The 25,811-nt window shown below is 36.3% G+C and overlaps 1 protein-coding gene across 1 annotated transcript; it reads right to left on the reverse strand.

Annotated features, from left to right (window-relative positions):
• Window positions 1-108: 108 nt before the first annotated feature.
• LOC309858433 (calcium-dependent secretion activator 2-like) lies at window positions 109-25,811 on the reverse strand (the record flags this gene model as incomplete). The annotated part of the gene is made up of 4 exons (XM_082751131.1): window positions 109-245; window positions 5,127-5,363; window positions 13,158-13,238; window positions 25,806-25,811. The coding sequence occupies 4 exons, from the start codon at window positions 25,809-25,811 to the stop codon at window positions 120-122; spliced, it is 450 nt and encodes a 149-aa protein (XP_082607257.1). The 3' UTR covers window positions 109-119.

Below are 25,811 nucleotides of genomic sequence, written 5' to 3' on the forward strand. Positions count from 1 at the left end.
TGATTCTAACACAGTTGAAACAAAGCTAACCAATAACCCTTGTGGAGTATAAAACCACACAATGCTGCAAATGAATAAACCATGTTTCTTTGGAAGGAGAAAATTTTTTTTCAGCTGGCTTACTGTGGCCTTGAGGCTTCAGCCTGGTCTGTCTGCAGTTTTTCTCCTCCTTCCACTTCCATTGTACAGTAAACAATTCGATTGGGAGCAACGGACTTCAAACCTTGCACTTCCATTATGACAATCTAAAGATGAAAAAAAATTTTTTTAAATGATACATCAAATTAGCAGTCTTTAACAAGACACAGAAGTAGCAGCATTGACAACAATTAGGATGACCAACTGATAAAATTATCCGGCAACATCAATGGTATTTTATCTTCGCTAGAACCATCTGTATCCATGGAAGGTATAATAAGTAACTTTCTGAGGAAGTCTGATATTGAAGAAAAATCTCCTGCCAGCTTATTAAAGTAAGGTTAAGATCTCTAAATATAAGCCTTACTGAGTTAAATGAGATAGAAACTCAGATTCTTTAAAAATGTTGTTAAGTCTGCATAAGGTAAAGCGGAATTGCCCATGAAAATTCAGGGAATGTGCTAAAAGCAGTACCAGTTGAATTCCACATAAAATGCAATCCTATTCATGAGTGGTGTTCATCATCATCAACCCAATTCGTGGTAATCAGTATGTAACATCATCAGAACTTTATCTGTTCACTTATTTAGATACTATTAGTATTTATAAAAGAATATTCATTATAAAAAATGTATATCTTATTATGAAGTATGGGAGATACAACCTCCCAAAGACTATCTTACACTAACTTGGCAAGGGAAAAAGGACTTTTCCATCCACTAAAGGTATATGCGACTTTAATGCAGCACACTGGGAATGGGTGGAATGACTGATACTGTTTTATGCACTTATAAGTCCTGGAAAAAAGGGAAACAAATATTTTTCAAGTGGGCTTTAATGTTCATGTTTTTGCTTTTTTTTTGTTTTTCAGTCCAATCTTGCATCCTGAAGTTTCCCAAGCTCTTGAGACTCATAAAATATATTCAATGGCATATTTATAATATGCACAGGTTTTTGCTAATCTCATGTTGTATTTGTACAAACAAGATTAACAGCATCCATGCCACGTAGCTACAAAAATACCTACTAAAAACAGCATGTATTGATCATTTAATACATTATTAAAATCATTCCACTTTTCATTGAGTTGTGATATGAATCTCAAGGCAAAAGTTCTGCAAGAAGCCATCTTAAAAAAACTATCCTTCCGTTCACTCTTCAGCACAACAGAAGGGTTACATTTGTAAATACAAATGCCCATTTTCTTCCCCATGAAAATAATGGGAAACTAATCACTAAAAAAGAAAGGTCAAATTCAGAACCATTTTCCTTCCACAACCAAGACTTTTGGTATTTTATCACAGTGAAATGTATACCAACGCAGGAATAAAAATAAGGGCATAACAGAAAACAGACTAAGAGCTAATAGAGAGCAGTAACACCTTTCCTAGCTTCTGTAAGACATTCAAAGAAGTTAGAACAAAGCACTTCATCTTGTTGATGGAAAGTAAGCAAAAGGAGGTATGCATTCTTAATAAATCAAAGTCGTTGTTAGTCATTTTGAAAGTCATTAGATCCTTATACAAATAAAACTAAGCAGAAGCTGAGACAAATGACTGACAGGATAACCATATCAATCATAAGCCAATTCCACAGGGACTTACCAACATGCTCAAAATGACTTAATAAAATTTTTGGAAGGTCACTTAAAATACGGGAAGCAATAGAATTGTGTATACATAATAAATGTAGATATCTTTAAGTTCATATGTGGGAATATGCTTACTTGCCTTGTATCTTTTTCTATAGTGTGTTCAGCAGTCAAAGTGCAAGACAGAAGAAAGGAAGTACCTGCTTACCACTGATTCTGTCACCTCTCTTACAAACTACTGCAAACAGGACCTCTTGAAACACACAACTTGTGAAACAGTTTCCGAGTCCGCAAACTAATACTCCCGTCTGTGCTGGGAATGTTTACTTCTGCAGAACTGCCACTTTCAAAAGAAGTAACTTCTGTTCTGAATCCATACATATAAATAAAATAACACAATTCTACAGATTTGATTTCCAAAAGGAATTAAAAAAAATATATAGTTGGTCTCAATCTGTAATGATAAAGACAGCCAAGAATTCCGTGGACCATCAACCTATAGGACCTATTTCCGGTAACTGTTCCGACCAGTTCCCCACAACACCTGGTAAGGGAACATGGAAAATGAAACCAGTCTCATTTCCATCTTCTCTTCCCCAATCTCTCTGCGACAGAATTAATAAAGATAAAATATGCAGAATTATTCTAGATGCAAAAAGAAGGGAGGCATGTCCAAAATATAAAACTTGGTACCATGCTTCTGAATGATGCATTGACCAGAGTTACATGGCACCGAGTCACGGGCAGGTTTGAGAAAATACAGCTGAGCTGTATGTGGGACATGGACTATCATATAAAGAAGTGGTCACCTGCTTTGCCAACCTAATACCGATGAAAACTACGAAAAATCAGCCATACTCATGCCAGTGACACCATCCCTCTTCGGACATGCGGACTCAACTTCACACATTAACCTTTGTCGTCCTCCCCTTACTCGAATATTCATATTCAATAACTGGCTTGTGGTTTTGCAGGTTAGCTTTGCTCTTGTTTTGTTATTCTCTCTGAAGCCTTCATCCATGGAAAGACCTAAAAGTCATCTTGTTGTGGCTACCTTCTGCCTTTTTATTTTTTTCACTGCTATTTCTTAATACCATCAAAGTCCCTAATTCAATCAGTATTTATCAAGTCAATTGTGTGCCAGGCAGTGTTTTAGGCCCTTTTGATACTTCAGCAAACAAAACAAGACTTTAACTTCCCGTAGCTTACCATTTAGTTGACTCTGTCAGATAATGAATAATAAACAAACTGAATTAGGTGCGTTAGGTGGTAAGAGCTGTGGCAAAAATTCAGCTTGCTAAGAGAACAGGGTATGGTGAGAGAAGCGAGCAGTCGGTAGCAATTTTAAAGAGGTGATAAAATTTAAACAGTTTTTCAGATCTGCACTTGCTCCCTAGACTCAGACTTGAGTTCATAGAAAAAACCTTTCCCACTGGACCAATTTTAAGCCTGACTGACTAAATGTGAGACCCTGAAATTGGATTAACTGCTTGCCTTTCAGAACTTTCTTAGGTTGAGAAGCAGGGCTTAGATAATGGGCCAGGGATAATTATGGAGTTTAGCTAGGCTGAGGTCAAAGGCCCTGGGGACAAAGGGGGACCTCATCTGTTCTCTCAGGTGTCCACAGGTAAGCACTGTGTAGTCTGCACGAAATGTCACTTCATTTTGCTGTTGAACATACAACTCCTATTTATAATACCGGAAGTACATCACAGAAAACATCTCTATTATGCTATGGAAGGAAAACATCTGCCTTACATAAACATAGCAGTAGAGGACTATCAAAAACAATTTTACAAATAGGCAAGCTTCTCAGGCCATGCAAAATGAAGTTTTAACTCATTTTCTCTTCCTAACACCATTCTATTGTTAACTGAGCAGCATTGTTCCATACACTGGCAATAAAGGACTGAACAATTCATAGTTTCATACCAACGCTAACTCATTAGGTAATTTTATTTTCAATCGGGAAAAGAATTCATAAAAGCCAGTTATTTATAATTTTGTTTAAAAACTTTTAAACAATAGAGAAGAAAGAAGGTGTTTTGAATGGTCTCCAGTTCTGCTGGTAGATTTATACATTACAAAAGTAATTTGCTTTACAAATTATACTGTAACAGATTTTATTTCATACAAAGACTTAAAAAAAAAATCACCTTGGCATTCTACACCTTGGTCAGTAGGAAAACAGATTTCTACATGTAAGATACTGTGTAGTTTTCCATTAAATATCTAAGATACTGAAGAGATTGGGAAGAAACCCAGAGTAACGGCAAAATCATTAGGTCATCCTTGAACAGTCTCAGGTCAGAAGAAAACCCATTTCTAACCTGATAGTAAATTTAATCTATTAACCTACAAAAAAAATCATTAGCCTAGAAGTTAAGAGAGAGAGGCAGTTGGCTTATCCTCAAGCCTGAATTTATCTTAGAGTTGAACAGGTGGAATAAAGAACAAAAAGCACACACTTGCTTTTTCTGTTGCAAACTAAACAAGCCAAAAGACAGAAGTTATCAACAAAGAAATTTAAAACGGTGCCTCCTAAAACTCCATCAGTCAATCCACAAACTTCAGTAGTAGTACTGGGCACCAGCAAAGAGAATTTAACAAAGCAAGGAAGGAGTAACAAGCTTTCATTTTTGAGCCCGCTCTGAATTTAAGCTCGATATTGCAACTATATGTGTTTGTGCCATGTATAAACATGGATTAGCCCCAACACACAGATGAGCAAAGAAGAAATGTAATCATAAAAAAAAACCAAAACAAAACAACAGGTGGCTGTGCTGAGTCTGCATATTTGGTTTCTAGTGCATTGTATAAAAGGGATAAAACTCAGCAGTCTGAGAGAACACAACTTTAAATGTGTGACATTTGTTCCTATTCTTTATACTATGTACTGTATCTATAATGAAACTGGACATCCTGGAAATGAAGAATTCTCTCCTTATCATCTCTATGCACCCAATGTTGTATTTCAAAGCTGCCTGGTGGGATTTGATTCTAGAAAAATACCATGGGTGAAGTAGGTTAAAAACAAAGCAAACCAAAACCCTGCAAGCAATTTCCAAGTTACAGAGAATTCAGTTATGTGTTTAAATACTATTTCCACCCAAATGTGCTTTTACTGATAAACTTACACCAAGATAGTTAGCACAAAGACAAATTTTCTCAAAACTTACTATTTTATTATTTAATCCTGAAACTAGGATTATGTTTAAAGAACAATGTGTATTAGTTTGCATTCACAACCAGATTGTCTAGCAAATGAAGAATAAGGTAACTTCTTCAAAATATATCACACTGCTTTCAGTTCACGACGTTACCATGAAGGTGAGCAGAAATTATTCTGCAGTTTCATTTACGCTGCCAGAGGTGAGCAGGGGATCACATCACTTACCTCTAAGGTGAATGACAGCACCACATCTGACTTTGACAGCTGAATCTCATTCTCATCGCCTATGTCCAGAAATGCAGAATTCTGTGAACGTTTTAGTTTTTGTAATTTAAATTCCGGACCACCTTTTGAAACTGGAAGACTTTCCAAATTGGCCATTAGCAAATTCACTGAAGACCGCAACTCTTCTATATACATAGTCTCCATTTCTTTTGTTATAAATTTGGGGAAGTTTCTCTCCTTGAAAATAATTTAAAAAAATGTTACAAAAGTTACTATTTCAATTTTATCATAGAAGATTATACGATGTATATCTCTGATTGTCTTGGAAACTATGACATTCAATATAAAGGCAACTGCCCAGTTCTTCAGTCTCCAGGCTTTAAAATCATCAAATTATGTGTAAGAGTACATTACATCCTTTATTCAGAATCATTATGGAACAAAATAAGTAACATTTTCACATTAACTATTTTTGATAAGGTACCTGCTTAAGGAAAAACTAAAAACCTACATGGAAGAAAATTTAGCGTCTAGATCAATCTTAATTAGTCACTGTTAACTTTGAATTCCTTACGGGTCGGTAAGGAAAATCCAGTATATGAATGTGTTTGCCTGTTAGGAAACAAACATCACAAACATCTTTCTAATCACAAATATATATCAAGAGGATATCCTTTTTATAAGTAAGAATTCAAATTAAAAAACATAATAGCAATACGCTGAAAATTCTAGAATTAATTTTCACATGACACAAATGTAACCAGATCCCTTATGACCATAAATTCAGTTTTTTAGTAAAAGGTTTAAAAATTTTGGGGATGCCTGGATAGCTCAGTGGGTTAAATCCTCTGTCTTCAGCTCAGGTCATGATCCCAGGATCCTGGGATGGAGCCCCGCATCAGGCTCTCTGCTCTGCAGGGAGCCTGCCTCCCCCCCCCCAACCCCCACCTGCCTCTCTGCCTACTTGTGATCTCTGTCAAATAAATAAATAAAATCTTTTAAAAAAAAAAGGTTTAGAAATTTTTATGTTAAAAGCAAAAGGCCAACTTATAAATAAAGCTACACCTGAAAAAGAATAACATCAATCTAGAAGATTGATATTATATCAATCTAGAAGATTCATTTTTCTTTCTGAACAATATGAGCAATGCCATTTGGTCCTTGGATCTCTGTAATCAGATTTTGGTTTCTTTCAACTCGATGAGAAGGACATTCCAAATACTGGGATTTAAAAAAATACGGACAGATATTGGCAAATTGCCCTTAAAGCAGATGATAACCAATGACATTCTTACTAACAGCAAAAGCAGGCTTTCTCCTACTATTGGTTCTTTCTTAATCTTTGGAAATTTGGCATTGGGCCTCTCAATAAAGAAAGTTTATAGCTTTATGATATGAAGTAGGATATCACGTGTCAGCTTATTTGTACAAAACTGGCTGGGAATGAAAGCCCAAAGCAGCCACCTTGCAAATGGCTGCTTAATGCTCCAGGAAAATTAGTACCTTTCTCTTAGTTTCCCTTGGCATCATTCGAAGTGTAACCTAAGAAATCCCTGTCTCTGGGATGACAGGAACACATCCCAAGTGCTCTCGTCGACCTGCACCTAACCTGTAACTCACTTCCACCTGTTTGCTCATAGGCTGGAAAGCAACATCTGGTACCACTTCACAAATCAGTCCCAGAGTCTCAGGCCACCTGTTTTCTTCTCCCCGAATATAACAGGCACCTATTTCTTTTAACATAATTTACATATAATCAATATTAAAACTGCGTATTTATTATCACATAGTAATTGAGTATCCACATTCATAATTAAGTTTCTTAAGGAAGACTCCTAAGTATCCTTTTAACATTCCTCTAGAGTTTGAAGCAACATTCTAAAAAAGTTTGCAACCTCAGAAAAAACACCTAACCAGTTACAGAATACGTTGGTTTCCTTTCTGGGGGGGCGGGGGGAGGGAAAAAAAAAAAAGCAATGTTTTGAAATGGTTTCTCAGAGCATGCAAGAAGAAAAAAAAAACCAAGCAAAATAAGCTATAAAAAGATTTTTATATTTATGCACTGTCTTTATTTTTGTATTTAAATTCAATCAGCCAACATACAGTATATCTTTAGTTTTTCGTGTTTTTTTCTTTTTTAAAAGGATTTAATTCATTTGCGAGACAGAGAAAAGCATGAGCAGGGAGAAGGGCAGAGGGAAAAGCAGGCTTCCCACGGAGCAGGGAGCCCAGTGTGGGGCTGATCCTCAGGACAGGAGCTGAAGGCAGATGCTTAACCAACTGAGCCACCGAGGCGCCCCCAAGTGCATAATTTTCCTTAGTTTTTGACATAATGTTCAAGGATTCACTGAACATACATGCTGTGTATAACACCCAGTGTATGTACTGACTTTAAAAGCTGTTATGAAAAGTATCCAAAACTCAAAAATAAGGCAAAAAGGTGAGGGGGTAGGTCCTTGCAATGTCCTACAGGGGCAAAGAGCATCCAAGGGTCATCTGAGGAAATATACTTAATTTACTGTTTATTGATTCAAGGTCCCAAACAGTCAAGTTACACGTTACCTTACAGAATTTTGTCTGGAAAAGATGCAAATAATGTGTGTCTGCTGAATAAGATAATCCAATGGTTATAGTTTAAAACCTTGTTGGAAACTGACCACTTTTAGATCTAATCCAGGAATCTTATTTTAACCTTTTCTAAAAACACCTAATTTTGATACGCTCTTTGGATTAGTTTTAACATGTAACTAGTTTGCTCATTCTTCATGCACTGAATGAAATCTTTATTGTGTGTTTATATTTGTAGGAGTCATAATTTTGCCTTTTTAAAATTTTTACTTTATCAAAGCAAAAAAAATATGTTTGAAAGTTTGGACGCACTAATTTTTTTTTTCCAAAATTTTAAGCTTACTTAGCATTAGCACATAAAGAGTCCAATCCTTATTTAGTTTTAGTTAAAAACATGTCACTCGCCATCACTGTTCAAGGAGGAGACTGGCAGGAATCACCAAAATTGATAGTCTTATTGGCACTTTCCAACTTTTCAAGAAATAGACTTTACTCAGTTTTCTTCCTCTCTGGGGGAAAGGACAGACAACTCTGCTTTAAAGCTCTGAGGTTTATTAATAGTATTTCAACTTTATTTAGCCCGCTTATGTTGCCTCTTTCTTGGAAACAAAAAATCAACCGTACTTCAGGCAACTATACATGTTAAATTTAATCTTTTAAATTAGAACAGACTCAGAAATAGGGTTATCCTCTAGCTTAACTGTGAGTTGTTCTTATAAACCATGGTTTGAATATTCTAATTTATTCGCTCATTAGTGGTCCTAAAGCATTATATACATGAAAATGTTAAAAAAAAGGAAGAAAGAAAGAAAGAAAAAGAAAATATTTTCTCCATAAAGAAAAAATTCTCACCATTCAAATTTAGTCCCTTTTTAAGTGCTCCTAACCTTCCACTAGATGAAGCCTTGACCAGACTGGTAGGTGGAAGATGGGGACAGCTGTCAGACTCTAGAAATACTCTGAAGACAAATGCAAATGGATTTCCTAATAAATCCGTCATGAGGCACGAGAAAAAGAAGAGAGTCAGGGATGATACCAAGTTTTTTTTTTGGTGTAACTGACAAAGCAGTACTGCCAAGAAAGAACTGGTCTAACCTGACTTCTTCACTGAAAATTTTAAGCACCCTCCGTTCCTCCTGCGCTCCCGATTCCCTCTTGTCTTTATTTTCCAAAATAGCAGATGATCACCTTCCATAATTCAGTTATATGGAACATTCTTTTCTTATTATTGGCTCTACCAAATGCAAGCTCTACCAGGGCATGGCAGAAATATTTTTGTCTGGTTTTAAACCAAGACAACTACACACTTGTCTGGATGTATTCTAAGTGCCTACAACATTGCCAGGTTATTTTAGGAGGTGTTCAATAAACATTTATTCATTGAATTTATAGATAGAAAAATTCAGGCTCCAAGAAGTTAAATAAACTTGCCTAATGTTCTATATCTAAGGAAACAGCAATCACGGATTTGCCTACACGTTTTTCTGGCCCAGTCCACATTTTTCCTATGACTTCCTAATAATTATGCCTTGGCTAAAGCATTAAAGTCAATACTTTTATCCTTTGAAAAAGATTTCTGCCCTGGGGCTTTGTTGTTATTATACTGAGCTATGAAGTATGATAGGAAGTGCTACTGATTACAAATTATTAAGGGGCCACACTTCTGGATTTATCAGACTGAAGGGGCAGCGGGGCCCAAGACAGCAAAGTCCAAAGACCAGGTTTTCGAGGCCAGCCTCCACCATGTTATTTGTTATGTAATCTTGAAGTCAGTAATCTTCCCTAAATCTCAATCTCCTAGTCTATACAATAGACTCATTCTGTCCTCTGTCCTTGTGGGTTCATAGGATTATTATAGGAATATAATGCAACAAGATCAGTAAATTATAATTAGCTTTATGAATATTTTATGCTGATGGCTTACAATTGGTGAAACTGAGTTAGAAAGCAATTAAACATATTTTATCTCCTATGTGAATATATTCACCAAAAGCCATCTTATGTTTGGTGCCTTTTTTCCCCTTCCAATTCCACTGGCTTCACTCCCTTCTCCACACTTCTTTAAACGTATCAGTGTTTGTGATGAAACCACTGGGGTGTGGTCAAAGTCTCTGTCTGTGCATCACTGGTCCTTCCCTCTCAAGTCTGGAGGTTATAAACCCACACTCTCCTCCCAGGCATGAACTTGAGACACCCAAGACTCTCCCTCGTGTTTCATCACCCTCCAGAAATTCATCTAAACTTTATTCTAAAGCAGCACATTTTCAGCCAGGATCTTAGAGAAACAAATCCAACTCAAACAATGTGCATAAACTCAGTACCCATATCTATATACACCTAGAAAATCTACAAATGTGGATCACAGACCCAGAGACCTGCCCCCACAGGGTCTGGAACTTCTCTCTGGATGCTCTCCCAGTCTCAGGTCTTCAAGAAAAGCAAATGTCTTTCCAGCCAGTTCTCCAGTTCATACTGGGGAAAGTGTTTTTCTCTCTAAAGCTTCCAATAGCCTTAACCTACTTGACTTCCACTATAAATTCGATACTTGAATCTCCACAGTTCTTAGTGCCTCTCCAGATATCCAGAGGATAGTAACATGGCATGTTGTCCTCTGAACCACTGTCCTATGTGTGAATATAACTCTTTAGCCCCTAATTCATATCACTGTTGGTCTTTATTCATCTGGAAATTCCTCTTCATCTATCTCTGCCTTAGTTCTCACAACTTACTATCATCTCTGCTACCTTAATTTCTCATTTTCTCGACTTTCCTGCTTATCTCCAGTTTTTCAATAATTTCCCTTTTTAAAATTTAATATATTTCTAGATAACACAGTATTAGCTTCTTAAAACTTACGCATTATTCATAAACACATTTTTCCTTGCAAAACCAAAAATATTTCAATTGTTAAAATCAGCATGGGACGTATGTTCTTCTCAATGGCTGGAAAGTTCAATACCTTGATTTGGGAGATGGTTAACAAGGACAATGTACACATACATTCACTGAGCTGTAAACTAAGTATCTGTATACTTCACTATACACATTATACCTAAAAAGAAATGAAGAAATTTCCCTCAAAAGGGAGGATTCTTCAGAAAGATGGAGGGAAGTAAAGGAAGAGTCCAAATATTCAAAGTTTTGATTAGCAGAAGGGAAAAAAAAAGGAAAACATATCTCAGATTAACAGCACTATAACCTCAAGTCTATTGGGAAAGATAATTTTCTTTTACCACTATTAAATCAATGCATCAATTTACTAAAGAATGATGAAAATAATAAAGTTCCATGTACTCTAAGAAATCTTAAGCATTAAGAAGAATAAGTTTGAATTGTTATAATGTCTATACTGCCTAAAGCCATCTATACTTTCAATGCCATCCCAGTCAAAATTCCACTGGCATTTTTCAAGGAGCTGAACAAACAATCCTAAAATTTGTATGGAACCAGAAGGGACCCCACACTAAGGAAATGTTGAAAAAGAAAAAAACTGGGAGTATCATTGCCTGATTTCAAGCTTTAATATAAAGCTATGATCACCAAGACAGCATAGTACTGGCACAAAAACAGACAGACCAGTGGAATAGAGTAGAGAGCCCAGATATGGGCCCTCAACAATATGGTTAAATAATCTTTAACAGAGTAGGAAAAAATATACAGTGGAAAAAAGACAGTCTCTTCAATAAATGGTGCTGGGATAATTGGACAGGTACATGTAGAAGAATGAAATTGACCATTCTCTTATACCATACACAAAGATAAACTCAAAATGGATAAAAGACCTCAAAGTGAGGCAGGAATCTATCAAAATCCTAGAGGAGAACATAGGCATAATCACTTCAACAATGGCCACAGCAACTTCTTTCAAGACATGTCTCCAAAGGCAAAGGAAACAAAAGTGAAAATGAACTTTTGGGACTTCATCAAGATCAAAAACTTCTGCACAGCAAAGGAAACAGTCAACAAAACAAAGAGGCAACCCATGGAATGGGAGGAGATATTTGCAAATGACACTACAGGCAAAGGGCTGATATCCAAGATCTATAAAGAACTCCTCAAACTCAACACAAAGAAAACATATAATTATGTCAAAAAATGGGCAGAAGACATGAACAGACAATTCTCCAAAGACATACAAATGGCTAACAGACACATGAAAAAATGTTCATCATCATTAGCCATCAGGGAGATACAAATCAAAATCACACTGAGATACCACCTTACACCAGGCAGGATGGCAAAAATCAACAAGACAGTAAACAACATGTGTTGGAGAGGATGGGGAGAAAAGGGAACCCTCTTACACTATCAGTGGGAATGCAAGTTGGTGCAGCCACTTTGGAAAATAGTGTGAAGATTCCTTAAGAAGTTAAAAATAGAGCTTCCGTATGACCCTACAATTGCACTACTTTGGGGTATTTACCCCAAAGACACAGATGTAGTGAAAAGAAGGGCCATCTGTACCCCAATGTTCATAGCAGCAATGGCCATAGTTGCCAAACTATGGAAAGAACCAAGGTGTCCTTCAATGAATGAATGGATAAAGAAGATACGGTCCATATATACAATGAAGTATTATGCTTCCATCAGAAAGAATGAATACCCAACTTTTGTATCAACATGGATGGGAATGGGGGAGATTACGCTGAGTGAAAAAAGTCAAGCAGAGTCAATTATATGGTTTTACTTACTTGTGGAACATAAGGAATAACACGGAGGACATTGGGAGATGGAAAGAAGTGAGTTGGGGAAAACTGGAGGGGGAGGTGAACCATGAGAGACTGGGACTCTGAGAAGCAAACTGAGGGTTTGGAAGGGGAGGAGAGTGGGGGGGGTCGGGTGAGCCTGGTGGTGGGTATCACGGAAGGCACGTATTGCATAGAGTACTGGGTGTGGTGCATAAACAATGAATGCTGGAACACTAAAAAGAAATAAAATAACATGGAAAAAAAGGAGAGTATGTTTGAAATTTATTCCTGTTACATAGAAACATGTGACTGTACAAATAAAGTATACTGGACACACTACCTGTGAAAGTCTTTTACTAGAAACTTCAGTTAGATTTTTCATCCATTCAAATATTAGTTGACCCCACTATATGCCAAGCACCATGTTAGATAGCTTGGAATACGTGATTTTGCAGAGACAAAATTTTACTCCCTGATTAGGTTATATTTAGCACAATATTAAAATTCTTTTAAATCTGGTCATTAGAGAAATTCAGGCATCGCTTTCAGAATAATCTATAAACGTTATTGAGTTTAAACATATTCTATGTGTAAGAAAGGATGTGTAAAATAGAAAATACGCTCCATTTAGATAATATGCACTCTGATATTTGGGCTTAAGGAGCATGCACACAGAGAAGAAAATGATAGAATTATACTATCTATACAGAACTTTTTCAGCTCACAGAAAAAGGAGTAAAAAGAAATGTACAGGATGTCAAAGTTAATAATTTACCTTTGCCATTTTCTCTGCCAGCTGTAAACGACCATCAAGTTCCCTCCTGATCTGGGCTGCTTGTTCATCTGCATTATCCAGCTTTAAAAACAGAAATTACACATAAGTGATTACTAAATGACAGTGACTTACAGATTAAAGCAAAGATTTAAGGACTCAATTGTTTTTAATAAATTCCCTCAGTTACTTATTGAGAATACAGAATGATACTTAATTAGATTGGCAGTCCAATTAAATTTCTTGGGCACTTTTCATTTTGGTTTTGCTCACCAAAAAAACGTTGTTAAACTGCTCATGGTAATAGCTCAGTTTATCAAAAATCTAATTATAATAATTCCTGGTCCAGCCTCTCCACAACAACTCTAAAACCAGGAAGTCCTTATTTCCTTGAAATTACAGTAAATTGTCTGGAAGCTTTTTCAGTCCATCCCTCTGTCCTTGTGAAGGTCAGCCCTGAGTAGTTCCAGATAGATAAATATCTTGTTTTGTTCTTTCAGATTTCCAGAGTGGTGAGATACTGAATAATGTTCTACTTCTTTGTCCTTTCGAAAACATTCCCTTCATTTTCATAACAAGTTTGTGTGTTCGTGCTAAGTGATTAAAGTATTATTTGATTAACTGATAGAACTTCCTACCATTTAAATCTTCATATTCTCCTCATTCTAGTATCAAAAGCTTCATGAAGAGACCTTCCACTCTCTTACAGATTGGCACCATATTTGAGTTCCATTCTCTTCTGCTAAATTTCATTGAAAGTAGAAGCCTGCTACCAACATTTTTAAAGATGTTTACATGGAAAATTATTTTCACTGATCCAGTGAAATAATCCTTTTTTTGTATAATTTCTTTGAACTTTTCCTTATGATTCCCTTCTCTTCAACAATTCATAATCAATTTCCTTTACTAGCTCACCATAAAAACTGCTAAACTGGAGGTCCCATGAACCAGGCACTGTGTGGGATGTACTGGGTGGGCTACAAATGTTTCTCTGGACTTCAATTCCTTTTCCTTTCTTACTTCCATCATAAAGTAACCTGGACCACATAATACAGGTGCTATAATAAAGGTCCACCTGGAGACTGGATTAATACTGAGTACAATATTAAACACCCAGGAGAATACAGATTAACTTTTCTATTTCCTGAAGAACTTTAAATTGACCAGATTGCATTCTTTAAAGCAGCTTAAAAAAAAAAAAAAAAAGTCTGAAAAAAATGAGTAGGGGCAATGCAGGTCAACAGGATAGTAGGATCAGGACATATATAGTCAAGAAATGGGGAAAGGTGTTCTAGTAAAAGAGCACCCGGGGGCGCCTGGGTGGCTGAGTGGGTTAAAGCCTCTGCCTCCAGCTCTGGTCATGATCCCAGGGTCCTGGGATTGAGCCCCCCACCTGGCTCTCTGCTCAGCCAGGGAGCTTGCTTCCTCCTCTCTCTCTGCCTGCCTCTCTGCCTATTTGTGATCTCTGTCTGTCAAATAAATAAATAAAATCTTTAAAAAAAATTTTTTTAAAAAACACCAGGACTTTAGAGATGAGATGATAGAAATGATAGATATTGGGGGGGCAGCGGAAGGTACATGGGAGATGGGCCTGGAGAGAGGTCAGCTACTTCATAAACTACTCTTCACAACCACATTAGGGCATCTAGAGTTGGTTCCCACAACAACAGGATTTCACTGAGAGATTTTAAATAGGATTTTGGAAAGATCACTCTGTCTCCAGCACAAACAACAGGTTAGAAGAATGCAGGAAGTCTGATATTTATTCATTAGAAAAGCAGATCTGGGGTTCTCTTCTAAAAAAAAAAAAAAAAAAATTTCCAGGTTGATTAAAAAAATCAAATTCATTTAAAAACAAATTTTAAAAAAGCCAAGATTTTTAAAAAAGGTTTTATTGATTTATTTGAGAAAGAGCACCAGAGTGTGCATGGGAGAGCTGGAGAGGGGGGCACTGCAGAGGGAGACTGAGCAGGACACTCCCTGCTGAGCAGGGAGCCCCAAGTAGGGCTCAACCCCAGGACATTAGGATAATGACCTGAGCCGAAGGCAGATGCTTAACAGATTGAGCCACCCAGGTGCCCCTACCCAAAATTTTCTTAAACTAAATCACTAGTAAATAATTTTTTATGTCATCTCAAGAACAAACACAATTTAATTAATAGGATGCAAAGTAAAAGAAACAAAGTTTCTCTTCACTGTGTTCAAAGTCAAAATGATTTCCATTAAAAACTAACAAAAGTGTTAAAGAATGTGTGGCATATTTGTTCCAGGTAACTGAAATCAAAGTCCTAAAAGCAAAAATTATGTTTAGCAACCTGTAATTACAATACTTCAAATACACTAAAATAATAAGGAATATGATCTCATCTTTGCTTAAATGCTGACAAATATCTTTCCACAGAAAAATTAAAGTGGTTATGTGCATGCATGTGCATTTAAGGAGTTCTAATTCCAGTAAGAACTAGTATTTAACATCTTAAAACAGGTCAGAGTTCAAATTCACAAAACACTATTTAGCATCTTCAAATAGGTATATCTTCATATTAACAGCTCTTAATATTAAGTGAAGTTATTTGACTCACTGCTGGGTTTTTAAGCATTTTCTTTGTAAGAGACATTTCCTACTACTTCTAAAAAAATATACATACCCTAACTGCATTTGTCTGAAAAAATGCAGGCCGAGAAAAGCAGAGCTTTGCTGCACCAAATGACCTCTGAGTAGCCTTCTCTCAATAAAATTAAATTTTCAAAAAAAAAAATTAAATTTTCAGAGATTGAAAACTTACTCAGTTTGCTGACTACTGGTATGACTTTGTGAAACTAGAATTGCATACTTTCAAACATGTCAAAAAAAAAAAGGAAAAGCTAATACAGTAAAGACAATAATTTTTTTTTTATCCTTGTGTACTGTAACACTAGATAAACTTGAAGGAGGTAAATCAGTTGGTTAACTTTTTTTTTTTTTTTTTTACTTGTAAGAATGTTAATGTCCCATTTTTACTTTTTTGGTTTGGTTTAGAGATTTATTATTTGAGAGAGAAAGTTGCATTCACAAGCAGGAGGGGGAGAAGAAGAGAGAGAGAGAATCTCATGCAGACTCTGCTGAGCAGAGCTGCATCTGTGGCTCAATGTCATGACACTGAGGTCATGACCTAAGTTGAAACCAAGAATGGTGCTTAACCAATTATCTCACTCAGGCACCCCTTGTTTTCTTGAGTGTTTATTACCTTTGTTTTTAAATTAATGGAAAGCTTATATAATTGATTTCTTAAGAGTTGACTTCTCAATTGAAATTAGTTTCACGTGCAGTTTTAAAAAAACAGATACACCCATTACAACTGCCTAGTGTCTCGGATGGCAGCATCTTATAAAACTATAATTGTATCACAACCAGGATCCTGACTTTGATATAATCATCCATCTTATCCAGAGTTTCTCAGTTTTATGCTTATTCATTTGTATTAGTTATTTATGCAAATTCAATTCATATATTCACCACTACAGTCAAAACACTGAATTTTTTTTTTTTTTAAGATTTTTATTTATTTATTTGACAGATAGAGATCACAAGCAGGCAGAGAGGCAGGCAGAGAGAGAGAGGAAGGAAGCAGGCTCCCTGCTGAGCAGAGAGCCCGACACAGGGCTCGATCCCAGGACCCCGGGATCATGACCCGAGCTGAAGGCAGAGGCTTAACCCACTGAGCCACCCAGGTGCCCCCAAACACTGGAATATTTTTTAAGATTTGAGAGAGAGCGAAGATGCGCATGCACGTGAGCATGTGTGAGTGGGGGAGGGACTCAGTCAGACTTCCTTGCTGAGCACAGAGCCTGACATGGGGCCCTGGGACCATGACTTAAGCCTAAACCAAGATCCCCAACCGACTAAGCCACCCTGGTGCCCCAAAACACTGAGGAGTTTTAACACCATATATTGCTCTTCTATAACCACACCCACCTCCATCCAGCCCCCTATTGGTTAATTTTAATAATGCACTGCTCTTCAAAATGTTTAAAATCAGGGGCACCTGGCTGGCTCAGTGGGTTAAGCCTCTGCCTTGGCCTCGGGTCATGATCCCAGGGTCCAGGGATTGAGCCCCACATTGGGCTCTCTGCTCAGCAGGAAGCCTGCTTCTTCCTCTCCCCCTCTCTCTCTGCCTGCCTCTCTGCCTACTTGTGATTCCTGTCAAATAAATAAATAAATTCTTTTTTAAAAAATGTTTAAAAATAAATTCTAATAAGGCAAATGAATTTTCCTTTAATTTCCATTTTGAAACTGGAGATGTGTTCCCATGAGAGGTTAACATTTGTAAATATTGGATGGGGTTGTCGGACTTCTTAATCCACAGGTTCATCACCTGGGTGCTCTCCTAAAATCACATGGTCATAAATACCATGTATCTATAGCTCCAACCCTTCGGAAGAGTTTGACTTATGCTTCCAACTGCTTATTTACCATTTCAGTTTGCATGAGGACAAACAAGCCCCAAATGCAATCCTGTCTTCCAGATCCCCATACCAATCATTCCTTCAATGAATTATGCTATGTCATTAACAGCAATCTATTCATCCAGCTGCTCGAGCCCAAAACCTAGGTGTCATCTTTGGCCTTTTCCCTCACAGCCCACATCCAATCCAATCTCGAGTCATGGAGAGTGAAATCTAGATCATGTTAAGCAGACCAGAATTCAGGTACTCTGATTTCTTGGCCAAGACTCTAGTCTTTTGGGAGGCTGGAGTGGAGGCTCTTCCTGGCCACTTCAAGTAGACCTCCTTTCACCAGAGGAGTTGTACATATGGTTATGGTACAAGTAATGCTTATTTCTTTTCTGAACCCTCCAGAGACTTGGGTTTTCACACCACTTCCTCCACCTCTCCCTCCTCAAAATAAGTAAGTAAAGTCTGGAAGATGGTTCACAGATGTGGGACATCAGATTTTTAAATGCTGGGTAACACATCTGTTGCTAATGTCTCATTTGGGGTAGGAGATAAAGAAAATGGAGATACACGGACACTGGAGTCCATGGTAGGGCCCAGACACAAGCCTCACTCTATGGGGACAACTTCATTTTCTTTAAATTCTTGATTTCAACACATTGTGACAATAGATTACTTACTTCACAGATGTCCTTTCCTGGCACAGAGCATTTTCCAGGTCTTTTAAAGAGGATTATTCAACCCTGACCATAACAGATGCCCAAATGTATTTTTATTCTCTGCAATGCCCCCTAGTATCCATTGCACAGAGCATTTTCAATTATCAATTAAAAATTATCAATTTCAATTACCACTTCAGAAGCAATTATGACTTCAATTATCAAGATATTTTTCCCGACTGACAAATATTTAAAATAAGAAATGTACTTTTATTTTCCTCCTCTTCATTACATAGGAAGTACAGTTTCCACATTCAAAATCCCGTCACAGGATATTTTTCATGTCTTTTAAAAAGAGTCAATGGTCAGGGCCATAACAGATGTCCAAATGTATCTTTATTCTCTAGTATCTCAATGCCTCTAGTATCTACTATACAAAGCATTTTTAATTATCAGTTGGAAAATTATCAATTTCAGTAACCACTTCAAAAATCATTAATTGTCATATTAAAAATCAGTGACTTCAATGATGAAAATATTCCACTACTTTGACAAATTTTTAATACAGAAACACTTTTTCCTCCTGTTCTTTACATGGGGCTTGTGGTTTCCACATTTAAAATTTTCTATGCTATGGAGCTCTTAACCTGGACCTTTGGGAATCTGAACCACTCAAGTTGTGAGCAAAATTTTGTGGAGTTATGCATTTTTTCCCTTGGGGAATGGTTTGAGTTTCATAGCTCAAAAGGGTGGCAACTCCCTAACTCAAGAAGAACCACACCATGGGGAAATCTTTCCAGAAGCCTCTATCCATTTCTTCTAGAAGAGGCTATGTTTCTTTTTAAAACATAAACCATGGAAGATGGTCACCTCAGACCTACACATCATTGACCTTACTCCATACAGCAATTTGTTAAATATTTGTAAAGGGACACTAAGACAAAGGCTCTCAACAGTGTTGGCAATGGTCTGGTTATTTTACTATTCACCCTTTCTTACACTGACCATACAGCAACCACTCTAAAGGCTCTTCAGTAGCTGTAAAAGTAAGAGCCTTCTAAGAGCTTATACTTTATTTCAAAAATAACTGAAAATAGTACACAGAACAGGATGGAATTGCCACAAGAAAGCTACTGATCAGGTGCTGTAAGAATTCAGTGATGGAAGAGATAGGTTTCCCTGATTGATTGCATCATGATGGCTTTGCAAAGAGGGAAGTACTAAAAAAAATGGACTTGGAGGAATAGAGAAAATGCTGACCTGATGCAGCAGCCTTTGGGTCTGGACTTGCAAATCTCCAACCCTAGACTTTCCTTGCCACATCCCCCATATCCCCCTCACATCACTGGAAACAAGCTCCAAGAGGCCACAGGGATGAGCAAATCCCTCTACAGAAGGGTTCAGGTGGACTCAAAGCCTATGTGGTATTCAACTCTCTTACAGTTATGAAAATTTTAAACAGCATAAAGATAAGTTTACCACGTTGCACCCAACACCTCCAATTTTATAACTAGTGATATTTTTCCAATGCTTTAAAAACTACAAATATCAAATACTTGAATCATTAAATTTGCTCTTATCTTTAAAAAAAAAAAGATAATTTATAAAAAGCACTTTTCACAGCACTGTTTAGCATCATTACCCTCTCTCGTTAATCTATTTTCTAGAACCAGAATAACTGTATTAACATTGTCAATCACTGAAAAAAGGAATTAATAGCTATTTTTCCATTATGACGCCTTCATACGTGCCGACCTCACTCAATTAAGTTCTTCTTTTTCCCACTGAAGAAATTAGTTTTTCCTCTGACTTCACACTCCAATTATGGTATATTTCTTTTCAAACAAATTATATTCTGTCATTTTCTTGTAATACTCATCTTTATTCTTTAGTATGAAAAAAGGCAACTAGACTAGGATTTGTTTATAAATAGTGTTTTCCCTGAGATTAGTTCATATGCTGGTCTACTGTATTTATATTATCTATAAATCTGGTCATTTACAAATAATACATCATAAGAAGTAACTGGCACAAACCTAATACTGATTCCAAAAGAAGACTTCAACCAACACTTAACATATATTTCTAGTAGCCAAGAGTTTGAGAGTAGCAAATATGTATGAATTTAGCAACAGAACCTAAAACCACTGATCAAACGCTTTAAGTGTTAAATTAATCTACTTCACCAATAAGTTAATTCTCTATTATTACTTGAACCACAATTTATCATAAAAATCGAGCCTAACTCTACCCTACTGATTATTTCTGCTCTGTTTTCTATGCTGCCTTCCCATCCCCATATTACAAACACACACAGGTCCTTGGCAGAGTATCTCCAGTTATTTCTCAAAACAATGTTTTAAATCAGTACCTACCAGTGGCCTTTCTCCTGAGTTCCAGCTCTCCAACTGAAGGCAAGGCCTTTCCTTTCAGGCACCCACAAAGCCCTCACATTAAAAGTTAACCTGTTTTTATTTTTTTGTTTTTTTTTTTAATCATCCACTCCTCATCATGACTCCCTATTTCTACATATTGTTCTCACTATCCTTGGTCAGTCTACAATCTCAGAGGAGGGAGGGAGGTAAGGAAAAAGAAAGGTGATGAGGAATTAAATGAATAAATGAACATGAATAAAGAGAATGATACCCAAACACCTTTAGTATTCTGGTCCTCCCAAATTTCATTCCATTCTCTTTCCAATCTCTTGGATAATTCCATTATCTGTACAGATTTGTTGTTCAATGTTTACTGAAGATGTTACATTTTCCCAGTCATGCATTTTGCTTGTGTTCCTTCTGCCTGGGACACTCTTCTTACCCTACCCTCACTGTCTCGATTAATCTCCAAATCTGAGATTACTTAACCAATCATTCAATAATAAAACAGGTATCATCTGCTGACCTATCTTTCACAGTTTCCTCTTATCGTTGAACTTCAGACATTTATGACCTCTACTTCAACCTGCAATGTAGGTCCCCTGCCAGCTCAGCCTACCCTATCAAAAGGAGTAAAACAAATCCATCTCGAATGGTGGAATTCACATAACTGGTCTCAATTTTAATGCAAATATAAAGAATAATTATAAGGCTCTTGGACCCTAACATCCCCTCCAAGCTGATCCACCTTGTATGAGTCAATCTTCCTCATAAAACAAAAACCCCATTTCTCCCTTTTAATGCAAATATAAAGAATAATTATAAGGCTCTTGGACCCTAACATCCCCTCCAAGCTGATCCACCTTGTATGAGTCAATTTCCTCATAAAACAAAAACCTCATTTCTCCCTTTTTCTTGATCACAGAGATGAGGCAACAACACAGTAATAAACTTCTTGTGATTTCATACAATAAAAAGAATGTAATAAGATGAAGTTATTCCCAATGTGTTTCAAGAGAAACACATTGCATATTTGATGTTATGTATGATTAAAGTAACATTATGTCTGCTAGATGCAAAGCATTTTTAAAAAATTCCCTTATATCGATCTAATCTTCCAGATTATATGTATAAAAAAACCTGACACAAATATCAGTTCTGCTATGCCCCTTGTAGAATAATTCTAAGAGTCTTAAAAATGCATTTCCAGAAGGAAGAAGGAATATACTTATCTCAGCATAATAAACCAGCCCACAGCTAACATCAGATTCAATGGTAAAAGGTTAAAGATTTTTCTTGAAGATCAGGTGTAACACAAGAGTGCCCACCCTCAACATTCCTATTCAAGATAACAATAAATGTCCTAGCTAAACAAACTAGGTAAGAAAAAGAAATAAAAGGTATTGGAACTGCAAAGAAGTAAAATGGTATCTGTAGAGAATATGGTTTTACATAAGGAAAATCCTGAAGACTCAACCAAAAGAACTATTAGATCTAATCAATGAGTTCAGTAGTTACAGGATACAAAATTAACCTCAAAACTAGTGGCATTTCTGTACACTAACAATGAATTTTCTAAAAAAGAAATAAAATGCATTAACATAGTATTAGAAACAATAAAATACTTGGGCATAAATTTTACTAAGGAGGTGAAAGATCTCTACTCTGAAAACTCTAAGACACAGATAGATAAAAAAAAATCGAACATATATAAATGGAAAGCTATCCTATGTTCATGGACTGGAAGACCCTATCAAATTCCAATGGTATTTCTTCTTTACAAAAGTAGAAAAAAACACTCCTGAAATTTATACAGAACCATAGAAGACCCTAAAAAGCCAAAGCCATCCTGAGAAATAAAAGCAGGGGCCATCACACTTTCTGATTTCAAGATCTACTATAGAGCTGTAGAAATATAGTCATCAAAAATAGTACAGTACTAACAACAACAACAACAAAAAAATAGTAAGGTACTGACATAAAAACACAAAGACAAATTGAACAGATTTGAGAACCCAGAAATTTGAGAAACCAAGTACATACAGTCAATTAATATTTAACTAGGGAGCCAGGATACTCAATGTAAAAAAGAAAACCTCTTTAATAAATGTTGCTGGATAATTAGATATTCACATATAAGACAATGATATCTATCATTGTCATATATCCTATGCCCCTCACAAAATATAACTCAAGATGGATTAAAGACTTAAATAGAAGACCTGAAACCATGAAAATCTTAGAAGAAAACACAGGAATAAAAGCTCCTTGACCTGGGTATCTTGGTAATGATTTTTTTGAACAGGATACCTAAAGCAAAAGCAACAAAATAAAATATAAATAAGTAGAACTAATCACACTAAAAAGCATCTGCTAAGCAAAAGAAACCATCAACAAACTTAAAAGAAAATCTATGGAATGAAGAAATATTTTCAAACTATACATCTGTTAAGAGGTTAATATGCAAAATATATAAAGAATTCATACAAACCAAAAGCAAAAAAAAAAAACCCAACAAAACTCCACACAATTAAAAAATGAACAAAGGACCTGCACAGATATTTCTCCAAAGAAGATATATGAAAGGCCAACAGGTACATGAAAAGATGCTTATTGGAAGTCATTAGGGAAATGCAAATTAAATCCACAAAAATAGCACCTTATTCCTGTTAGAATGGCCATCATCAAAACAAGATGTAACAAATGTTGGAACGGATGTGGAGAAAAGGAAACCTGTGGGCACTGTTGGTAGGACTATAAATTGGTGCAGTCACTATGGAAAAAAGTATGGAGGACCATCCAAAAATTAAAATAGAGCCACCATATGGTCTAGTATTTCTACTTCTGGGAATATATCCAAAGGAAATGAAAACACAAATCTGGAAAGACATCTACGCCTCCCATGTTCATAACAGCATTATTTACAATAGCCAAGATATGGAAACAACCTAAATGTCCATTAATGGATGAATGGATAAAGAATGGATAAAGAAATCGTGGTACACACACACATACACACACCAATATTATTCATCCATAAAAAAGAGGAAATCCTACAATTTACAATGGTATGTATGGACCCTGAAGGTATCATGCTAAGTAAAATAAGGCAAATAAGACGATAAATACTGTATGATCTCATTTTTGTGTGTAATCTAAAAAAAAAAAAAAAAAAAAAAGCAAAACCATTTTTTTTTTCCTAGCTTAAAAAATGAAATTCATAGAAGGAGATCAGACCGGTGGTTACCAAAAGACAGGCGGGAGGAAGTGAGGGAAAATGGGAGAAAGGGAGTCAAAAAGTCCAAACTTTTCCAGTCATAAGACAAATAAGCACTAGGGATACACTGTACAACATAAGGAATATAGCTAACACTGCAAAGAATATATAGAAAAACTGTTAGGGTTCTTATCACAAGGAAAAAAATATTTTTTCTTTACTGTATCTGAGAAGATAGAGGCTAGCTAAACCTATGTGGTAATAATTTCACAATGTATGCAAATCAAACCATCATGCTGTACATTTTAAACTTATACAGGGACATAGGTCAATTATTTTTTTCAATAAAACTGGGGGGAAAAGTACATTTCCCAAGCCACACTTTCATTTGAATCCTAAAAAGTGGGGAAACGATGAATGAGTTAATTAGATGTAAAATTACCCTACGTGAACTGAATTATATTAAATAATGGATCAAAACGTTCAAAAGTAAGAACATAAGAATTTAACCTCAAACATAAAAACCATGGGACTTCAATAGCCTGAAGACAATGCATGCATATTCTCTAAAATGGTAGATGGCAAATTTTATACATTATGAAATCTTTAGTATTTCATTTGACATTAACATTTTCTCTTCTGGATAAAAGTAATGAGCTAATACTTTCAAGCAACTACTTACTAACTATTCACCTCCATAAAATAGTTGAGTACACATTCACATTAATAATTTAAAAATGCTGTAACTGAAAGGGCTTAGGATATTAGAGGGATCCTCTAATCCTAATATCCTTAGGATATTAGAGGGATCCTCAGGGATATTGGAGAACTTGGTCAGAGCACATTAGAACTCTAGCTTCATCAGGACTAGTAAGAATGAAATTTATCTTTAAAAAAACCCACAAAATTTATTTATTTATTTCTTATTTAAAAAATTTTTTCCCAAAGATTTTATTTATTTGACAGAGAGAGAGAAACAGAGCACAAATAAACAGAGTGGCAGGCAGAGTGGAGAGAGAAGCAGCGGAGAGCCCGATGCGGGGCTCGACCCCAAGACCCTGGAATCATGACCCGAGCTGAAGGCACTGCCTAACCAACTGAGCCACCCAGGCGCCCCAAGAACAAAAAGTATACAGCACTTACTACATGTAAAGACTGTTCAGCACAAGAATGTAAACCTCTTATGGGACAGGTCATAACTTTATCCCACTTTAGTGATGAAAAATCTGAAGCACAGATTGCTTTAAGCAATTTTCCCAGGTCAAGGTCACACAGTTAATAAGGGGCAGGGCAGTTTGACTGTAGGAGTCAACTCAAATGCTTCACAGCTTTCTCAATGCCATACACTCAATTTCCATTCTTTCAGTCATTCGATAGATATCTATAGATACTCATAGATCTGTGAGTTTCTATAATAGGAAACACATTAAATATTATTATAGAATTAATGGTACAAAGATTAAATATCTTATACTCAAGCTATTAAAGTGAAGTAGAAGAATTTATTATATATAAATATAATACAAAGTTGAATAGGATAGGCTTTGGGGTAATGATAAGGAATTGTAGTTTCCTCTTTTTTTTTCTTCTCCTCCAGTATTTAAGGAAAAATACTGGGTGTGGGAGCAGGGAATTTCTTTTGGGTCTTGAAGAACGAAGAATGGGAATTCCAAGTGTAGAGAGTAACAGAAGACAAAAACTAAAACCCAAGAAAATACAGGGAGTGGTTCAGTTCATACAGAACACAGGGAACGCAAAGAATTGCTACATGGGAAAGAACATAAGCAAGGTGAGGGTGGGGACAGATGGAACACCAACGGCTATGAACTTCATTCTGTAGACAGAGAGGAGCCATCTTTCTTTCTCTTTAAGTTGGGTCATGATGAGAACATGATGGTGCTCCAGTAATACTAATCTGGTCACAAAAACATGTAAAGTTGGAAGGGGGAAGCAGTTCAGAGGTTACCGCCAT

The sequence above is a fragment of the Mustela nivalis genome (genome assembly GCF_964662115.1).
Source record: "Mustela nivalis genome assembly, contig: HAP1_SCAFFOLD_2410, whole genome shotgun sequence".
Taxonomy (NCBI): Eukaryota; Metazoa; Chordata; class Mammalia; order Carnivora; family Mustelidae; genus Mustela; species Mustela nivalis.